Source organism: Sminthopsis crassicaudata, chromosome 4 (genome assembly GCF_048593235.1).
Source record: "Sminthopsis crassicaudata isolate SCR6 chromosome 4, ASM4859323v1, whole genome shotgun sequence".
Lineage (NCBI taxonomy): Eukaryota > Metazoa > Chordata > Mammalia > Dasyuromorphia > Dasyuridae > Sminthopsis > Sminthopsis crassicaudata.
The window spans coordinates 39,918,945-39,928,499 of record NC_133620.1 but is presented as its reverse complement, the minus strand read 5'-3'; the positions used below and the strand labels follow the sequence as shown (position 1 = coordinate 39,928,499).

Genomic DNA, 9,555 nt, shown 5'->3' with positions numbered 1-9,555 from the left:
TAAAGATCCCTTAGTGGCTATTCAGGGACTGGAATTCAATTTCCATTCTCCACCCTCTGGCCAGCTGCAGCTCTGAAATGCCAACATAAAACATCCCGAGATTGCACTTTGTGGTAAGGTTGGATTTTTCTTATGCAATAGAAACGTGCTGTCATTAACTCTGATACATTTTTATTTCAAAAAACAGGGAGAAAAAACAACAATGTCTATTAACAAAAGAGAATGGAACCTGGCTTTGAAGAAGTCATATTTTATTGGGGGGGTTGGGAAAGGGAAGAAGGAAGGATAGATTTGTAAATGATTTCACAAACTCCCTGTATCTGGTTTTTTAGGGGAAGGGGCAGGCTGGGTGGTGGTCTACACCTTGGGATCAGAACATTCTATATTAGCTCATCTAAGAAAATCACTTTAAAATCTTCTCCTTCCAGGAAGCTTTTGCTCATCCATGCCCCCAAAATGTAAACTTATGCAAACCACATGAATACTATGACAGCTAACTTAACATTACACTTTAAAAAAATCAGAATGCTTTTATAGCTATAAAAATTGTGCCTATGGCCTACTCTGCCTTAAATGCTCTAGACTTTGTAACAAACTGACTTGGTACAGGGCATACTGGGCTCATCGAAGAAGAAAAAACTCAGAATCTATCCCTGATCGGAATTCAGTCCACAGGTAAAGCAACCACTTGAAGCTTGTCTGCAGTCTACTGCAAAATGGGAGGGGTAAAGGAGCATCCTGAGAGATTCAGGAAAGATGGTGATTTCAAAATCGCCATCTGGAAAGAGGGCCTTCAGTTGGGGGAATACGTGAGACTCCCAAGACCTTGAATCAGAGGGGACCCTGCAAGAAATGGATTCATCTTGATGTCCAGCATCATTGTCATTCTCCTTCACTGAAGGCACATTGTTGGGGAGTCTGCTGGTTACAACCCTTGCTTCTTAGACCACTGAGGGTGAATCATGCTGCAGAATGTATAAGGCCCCCTAAACTGGGTGGCCTGGAAATGCATCCTTATATTTAGATTAAGAAATCTAAATACATACATATATATGTGTGCGTATGTATATATGTATATTTACACACATATATACATATTATATATACACATGTGCAAACACACATACATGCTAACTAAAAGTAATTTCTTTTTTAAAAGATTTACAATTTCAGTTAAGCAATCCATTGGAACCCAGAACTTAATGTTTATGTTTTAATTAAAGCAAAGAATAGAAGCTTGTACCTGGGATCTATACTGATTCTCACTGTAGGTAGGGTTCCTATTAAAAGTTCAGCTGCTGACACTAGTTTCATTTGTAGAATTATGTTCAAGCACTGAAATATATGTTTTTATATGTTATATATATATATATTTACATGGGTTTGGCAAGCAGATAGAGATAATGATCAAGAATCATCCTTTGGCTTAAAGAAGGCATTCTTCTGTGTGTATGTATGTGATGAACCTGTTAGCAAGCTGCTAAGACTTATGTAACCCTTTGCAGAATCCTCTTTTTTTTTAATGCATAAAACAAAATACACAGAATTACAAAGGAAATGAGTTACAAGGAGATAAAAAACATAATTATGTGCCATTCTTGCCCCACATCCCCTTGAAAAATCTAAGGATCATAGACTCTAGATGAAGTATTCTCAGCCTAACGTCTCTTGCCTCCATCCTTAGAAAATATAAAGAAACTAGTTAAAAAGAACAACTTCCCAGGACACAAAAATGCACTAGAGGGGTAGAAAATGCAACAATAAACATGATTCCACTCTATCATTTACTCCTCTCAGGGCATTTTCTAAATGGCTTGTGTCCTCTTTTTATGGCATACTTTGTATGCCTTTAAAACTACACTGATTTATTAAGACTTCAAATGATATGGTACTTGATGTCTATTAAAGACAAATAGCCACTCTTAACATCTATTTTTCTAAGGGATTTCCTCTGTGTGGCGAGTATCATTCAGAATGAGAGGGAGGGATATCTCGGGAGTTGGGGGCGAGGGTTTCCCCACCCAGGGCAGGTACAAGGTGAGTCCCGAGCTCAGGAGTGCCCTTTATTACATATGGTGCCCTGATTAATACTGTCTTCTATACATTGGCTAGAGGTGTCGTTGCTCCTGCTCAAGACTGTGGATGGGATCCTGGAAGACCTCCTCTCTGGACTTTCCCCCTGAGAACAACAGCAGATCATCCGCCTCATGGTGCTGTACATCTCTTCGTCTTTGTAGGAATAAATGATCGGATTCATGACGGAGTTGAGCAGGGCCAGCAGCAGGAACCACCTTTTGACATGCTGTACACCACAACCAGTACAATTCAGGCCATCGAGGAGCAGGACGACTAACCCAGGGGTCCAGCACACAACAAAAGCTCCTGAAGGAAGAGAAGAAATGGTGAGATTTGAAAACCTGCTTCTTCCTGATTCTCAAGTAATTTTTATATACTTTTCCATAGAGGAACACTTCAAATCATCAGATCAGATTCTCCAGGTACAAAAAATCTGAATTTTGGGTTGAATCTAATAAAGAAAGAAATGTCAGAATATATATCATTTTTTGTTTTATTCCAAAAGTTGACTTCACAAATGAGCACAGTGTAAGGGCATGGTCAAGCATTAGTTTCTCTGAAAAAATCCAGAAGTATGGAAAGAGAAGAGAAATAAAATAAAGGGGAAGATTATGGGATTTTATCTCATGATAAAATTAGAATTAAAATAATTTCATAAAATAAATAAAATTAAAAGTACATTAGTAATTATCTATCTATATAAACAAGTGGGGAAGTTGATACCTGGATCTTACCTGAAATAGCCAAAAGAAAAAGGAATACACAAAAATATATAGATAGACACACACACACATATATATATATACACAGTTGGATATAGAAATACATTTTATGCCAACAGGGTCATAGAGAGAAAGAAGAGAAAAGGGAAGAGGGAATTAAATGGAGAGTGAATTAAGGGAGGGATTAGCCCTAAATAAAATAAACTCTTGTGCAGCAAGTAGTGCATCAGAGAGAGCTCTGGGCTTGGAATCAGGAAGGCTCATCTTCCTGAGTTCAAATCTGATCTGAGACACATATTAGCTGTGTAACCCTGGGCAAATCACTTAACTCTGTTTGCCTTGATTGCCTCCTCTATAAAATGAACTAGAGAAGAAACTGACCCACCCTTTCCAGTGTCTTTGCTTTTGGTGTCTTGACATTCCTAAATGGAAAAGTAGGACACTGCTGAAAAAAAATTAAAAATAACAACAAAATAAACTCTAAGGATGTATAAAAATATTTATAAGCACCTTTTTTTGAGGGGGCAAAGAAAGAGGTATCCATCTATGGTGTTCATGTAAATGTGATGAAACATTATAGTGCTATAAGAAATGATGAAGAGGATGGTTTCAGAAAAACCTGGAAAGACTTGTACAAACTGATAGAAATGAAATGAGCAGAACCAGGAGAACAATTTATACAAGAATAATATGGTAAAGACAAACAATTCTGAATGAATTGGGAACTCTGATCAGTTTAATGACCAATCACAACTCCAGAAGACTCATAATGAAACATGCTATCTAACTCCTAATAAAAGTAGGGATTCAGAGTGCTGAATGAGACATATTGTTTACAACATGGTCAATGCAGAAATGTGTTTTCTTGATTATAGATATTTGTGACAGGAGTTTTATTTTTCTTTTGTTCTCAATTAGGGGAAAGAGAGTTGAGATGAAGGGAGAAAGAAGGCCGAATTTTATCAATTTAAAAATTATATAGTTTTTTTAAAAGGATGTGTGGGATTTTAGTAGACTATAAATCCAAAACATACAAAGATAAAATGAAAGAGTTCCTATTTTGAAAGTTCCTACTTGAGGAGAACAACATGGACATGGCTAAGTCAATACAAAATATATAAAAAGTAATTTGGGCAGAAGAAGAAGCTAATAATTGAACACAATATTTAAGCGATTAAAATATAAATTAGAAAGTGATTAGGACATAAGTGAGATTTTAAAAAACTGACATGAGGAAAAAGGTTTGAATCAGAAAAAGCATCATGGAAAAGGTAGCACCAAAACTGGAAAGAATTTTTAACAAGCAGAAATGGGGAGGGGGAGAGCAACATTTCCAAGTCATAAGCTATGATGTGGGCAAATTCAGAGGATGAAATTCAGAAAGAGTTTCAAGTCAAATAAATAAGCATTTATGAAGTTTTTCCCTATGTGCCAAGCACTATGGATAGAATTATAAGGAAAGAAAGGGAGAGAAGGAAGAAAAGAAAGAAAAAAGGAATTTCCATATGAGATCCAGAAGAAAGCTGAAAGGGGAGGAGGGGCAATTGATAGAGTTGGATGGTGGCAAAGATTGGGAGATAAACAATGGTAGAGCAGGACTCTTCCTCAAAATGGAGGTTTTGAGAACTCACTAATGAGAAAAGGGCCTGCAGGGACCAAGGGCAAATGCTTTTCTGATTTAGAAACCTCCAAAGAGGAATACCATAAAACAGAAGTAAGAAGATGTGCTGGATTTATATTAGGGTAGTCATTGAAAGTCAGGTTAAAGAGTTCATTTTGGGGGTTCAGTAAGGACAGTAAGAACTCACATTTACAGAGTATTTCAAGGTTTATAGATCTTTTTTAGTAGAAAATTGGGAGCTATGGAAGGTTTCTGAGCAGAGAAGTGACACAACCATACCTGTGCAACAGGAAAATCATATCTGGAAATGGTGTGATGGACAACTTTGAGTTAAAGCAGAAAGACCAGTTAAACAGGATAATTAACTGAGGAAAAAAAAAAAGCCCTCACATGCCAACTGAGTGAACCTCTACTTGACTCACACAGTCCCCTCACTCAAGGTAACACAACTAGTTTGGAGGAAGAGCTGAGATTTCTTCCTAAAGCCAAGTCTAACACATTTTCTACTCTGCAACACTGATTACCCTCCACAAGGCAAAATTATTGTCACACTTTTCTGCATCATCTATTTGGTTTTCTGATTAATATTTAAACAGAAAATTGAACTACTCAGAACACCTCACTTCTCAAATATTTTACTTTACTAAAGTTTTACTTAGGTCTATTACAGCACACACATACAAAAAACAAACAAACAAATAAAAAAAAGCAAAGCATATATTTCATCTACAAATTTAAGTAGAGCCTATTGGAGAGAAATGGGTAAGGCTCGAATTTTTTTTTTTTTAACTGGATGACATCCAGGGAAAGGGGTATTATTTATGTTGTTGGAAGATTAGGAGAACTAAATGAGTCAGACTTTAAAAGCTGTGCTTACAGAAGTTGATGTTAAGGGTCTTTCACCCTCACTATCCCCTTAGAAATTAAATAATTCCTCAAAATCCCTGTGGGAAATAAAAGAGTACATTCCCTGTTCACACAGTTACTTTCTAAATGTCAAAATGTCTGGAGACAATGTTTTTACTAAAATTATAAAACTTGGAAAAGTTAAAATGTTACATAAGGACACACAATTCTGAATTGCCTAGTAATAACTTGTACTACTTTTGAATTACCCAAAGGCCCCTACTTCTGCTTCCTACTTTCAACCAATCAATCAATCAATCAATCCATCAATACACATTGAGTATCCCCTAACTGTATTAAAAATGGTCACAGCTGCTTCTTCATTTGTAATAGCAGCAGCAACAACAACAACTGGAAATAACCCATATGTCCAACAATTGGAGAAAAGATGAAAAGATGAATGATATATTGATGCAATGAAATTTTATGGTGTTGTAAATATACATACAGAGAATATATAAGGAAATATGGAACAACTCCCCTGAAGTGATGAAAAATGAGAACAGAAGAAACTAAAGAGAATAATTATATTGAGCATTATTATATGTATATATATGTATATATATATATATATATATATATATATATATATATATATATATATATGAACACGCACAGATACACATATGCATATAGTAGAATAAAGTCAGAAGAGATAGAATTAAAGAAGGATTTAGAAAAACAAAGCAAAAGTAATTTTATTTACTAATTTGTTTGATTTTGCTTTTTAAAAAACATTTAGTAAAATTCTGTCATTTTTTTCCCTTTTTCTCTGATCAGGATACAATTGGGAGGTTTTGTTAAACATTTAGGATGTAAGCTCCTTGAAGGAAGGATCTTTATTTTTATCTTTGTAACCTCAGCACCCTACCATAGCTCCTTAAACATGATAGTGTTTAGTAGGTGCTTGTTAATAAGAAAACTACTTTTTGTTTATCCCAAGATTCATCCCATGTTATATTTGCTTACTGATTTATTGGTGTTGCAAATTGAGTTCACAATACATATGTTTTTTAAAATATTTTTACCCAGTCCCACTGATAAGCCTAACCCTGTCCACTTTTAACCATCTTAACTGTAGTTTAATACTTAGACTAACAGATGGGTAGGTATAAAAAGATATCAAAGTTGAGTTTATTTTATTTTCAGTATTTATTCTCAAGATTTCCATTAATCTCACTATCACATTGATTCAAAAATGAAATAAAATGAAGTCCTTCTATCAGTGCTATATCTATCAGAAATAAAAATTTCTATTTTATAATAATTACTGTAAAACCCCAGTTTATGCAATAGTATTTTATGGGAAGTGATTACAAATTGAAAATAACAAAGGAAATAGTGAATCCTGTTCTTCTTTGACATTTTCAAATTGAGTTGTTTGTATATCTAATTTATAAATATGAGTCTGCCTAAATGAATATGATTTCTCCTGAATTTGGACTTATTCCCTCCAACATGCAGATCTCAACCCCTTTTATACCTGCTCATCTTGAGAATTCTTGTCTGTTTCCTTGCATCTATTTGTCACAGAGGATCCACCCAGAGTGCTCAGTGCCTTCATTGCTTCTCTTAATACAGCAAGGATACAAATATAGTTATGTCTCCTTGTTATTGTCTCATCCTCTCCATAGAGGTGCAGTGAATAGTCAGGAGGACCGAGTTCAAATCCAGCTTCAGACCCTTCCTAGCTAGGCAACTCTGGCCAAGTCATTTAACTCTGTTTGCCTCAGTTTCCTTCACAGGAAATGGGACTAATAACAGCACCTACTTTGCAAAGATGGTTTAAGAACTAAATGAAATAAGATTTGTAAAGTGCTAAGCACAGGGCCTGGCACATATTAGTTACTTTTAAATGTTTTTTCCCTTCCATATGACCTGCCCACCTTTTTTTATTATAGATTTTTCTAATGACATCCTTTCCCCCAATTTTTAAAAGTTTCTCATTTGTTATATGTTACAGCCAGCAGCGCATCTATTATGAGCCTCTCCGTGTGATACCCATTTTCAGTTCATTTTAGATGCTATAATAATTTATATGGAAAGGTTTGTTCTCATCAAAATCCATTTCCAGGAAAAGCAATTTTCAGAAGCAGTGTGGATAATAGTCAGGAATACCTGAGTTCACATCCTGCTTCAGACACTCATTAGCTGTGTGATCCTGGGAAAGTCACTAACTCTGCTTGCCTCATCCGTCACATGGAGTTGGTTGGCCTCTGTGGTCCTTTTCCGTTCTAATCTATTACCCTATGAGATATATAAAATAAATCAACAAAACACTTAATGTCCTTGGAATGACCTGACTCATTCTCAAAATAACATTTTACAGCAAAAATCAGTTTTAATGGCTAGAGCCCTTTTGAAAATAATTTGCACAAATGGTAACTTTTTCCTTTGCTAACTTTATAGAGTCTATTAATTTCAGCAGGGATCCTAATAAGTGCTAAATGGTGAAGCCTAAATTTAGCATAATCTCACAATTCTTGGTTTAGAGAAATCCATAGTAAGTCCTTTTTTTTTCTTTTTTCTTTTTTTTTCTCCTTTTCCTCTTTACCCTGAAAAAACAAAGAGTTGACTAGAGCTTTGGTGATCGATGAAAGTTCTTGTTAATGAAGCTTTTCATGGTTTGTTCTTCCAGAGGATATCAATCAATACTATTTGAACAAAAAACTGGATCCTAGCCAGTTCATTCCCCGTGTGATATCTGTGTATTCCCAGCTCTTGACAAACAAATTCTTCAGTAAGGCTCAGGGAACAGTTCATCCAACCTGAAAAGGAAGAAGTTTTTTCCTACCCAACTTTCTGATTTACATCATACCTGAGCCAAAGGTGAACCTTAAGGTGAGACCAGACTAACAAAGTGTTGACCTTATAACTTCAAATATAGCTTCTTAGCATTGTGAACTGGAAGGTCCCTAAGATAACATCAAGCCCTTCTTCCAGTGAGAAACAAAAGACCATATTGACTGGATGGAACCAACTGCCATGTTAGACTAATTAGCAAAACTCTTTGGAAATATTGACTTTGGATAATGCTTACAACTTCACAATAGAGATAGTCATGTGTTCCTAACTACATTGTCACTGAGATATATTTCAAAACGGATGGCACTATTTATCTGATAACTATGAGAGAGTTTTGCGTCCCCTGCCCTTCTACACAGAAGAAAAAAAGAGAGGAAGAGAGGGAAGAAGAAGGAAGGGAGAGAGGAAGGGAGGGAGAGGAGAAGAGAGAGAGAGAAGGAAGGGAGAGAGAGAAAGGAAGGAAGCAAGGAAGGGAGGGAGAGAAGGAAACTCTATTTAGAGCCAGCCCTTCCTTAGAGGTTGCTCCACCATCTAGCTCTCCAATCAGAGGAATAGAAGCAACTGAGGGTAGTGACACAGTGTCAGTACAAATGTCATGATCACTTGGTAATGAGTTTATCTCAGGATGAAGTGAAAAAGGGGAAGGGATGTTAAATCTCAATCAAGCTGAGTAGCTGGTGGCAAATGAAGAAATAGCCAGGATTTTACACCTCTATGAAAAGAGATTATGGGAGAATTTTTTTTTTTTTTTGCTCTAACTTCCAGCCCTCTAATAAAAAGGAAGAAGCTAGCATTTTTATAGCACTTCAAAGTATGCACAACATTGAATAGATGTTATCTCATTTAGTCTTTACAACAAAACTTCATGGCACTATTATTATCTTCATTTTACAGATAAGGAAACTGAGGCTGAGAGGTTAAATGACTTATCCAGAATCACATACCTCATAAGCATTTGAAATGGGTTTTGAACTGAGATATTCCTGACCATAAATCCAGTGCTCTTACCCTCTGTGCCACCTAGCTATTTACCAACCTGTTCTCAGAAAGAATAGATGCCATCATTAAAAGTATTATTAACCTACCCCAAATGCCTGGAACAATAGGCACTATTGGTTGGCTTAAGAAATATTAGTAAAAATAAATGACAGGGGTCAAATGTTAAGCTAAATCCAAAATTGTGAAATTTAACAAGGATAACCCAGAGATTCTACTAGAAAGCTTTAGAAATAATTCACAACTTTAGCAAAGTTGCAGGATACAAAATAAATCCACATAAATCCTCAGCATTTTTATACATCACCAACAAAATCCAACAGTTAAGAGATACAAAGAGAAATTCCATTTAAAATAACTGTCGATAGCATAAAATATTTGGGAATCTATTTACCAAAGGAAAGTCAGGAACTATATGGGCAAAATTAC

General features: G+C 35.7%; 1 protein-coding gene across 2 annotated transcripts in view; it reads right to left on the bottom strand.

The window, feature by feature from the left end:
• Window positions 1-230: 230 nt before the first annotated feature.
• Window positions 231-9,555, bottom strand: part of LPAR3 (lysophosphatidic acid receptor 3) — a 128,227-nt gene continuing 118,902 nt past the window's right edge. For both annotated transcript variants that reach the window (XM_074266359.1, XM_074266360.1), the window contains exon 3: window positions 231-2,382. In XM_074266359.1, coding sequence (XP_074122460.1) covers window positions 2,051-2,382 — 332 coding nt within the window. In that variant the 3' untranslated portion in view covers window positions 231-2,050. The remainder of the gene's footprint in view (window positions 2,383-9,555) is intronic.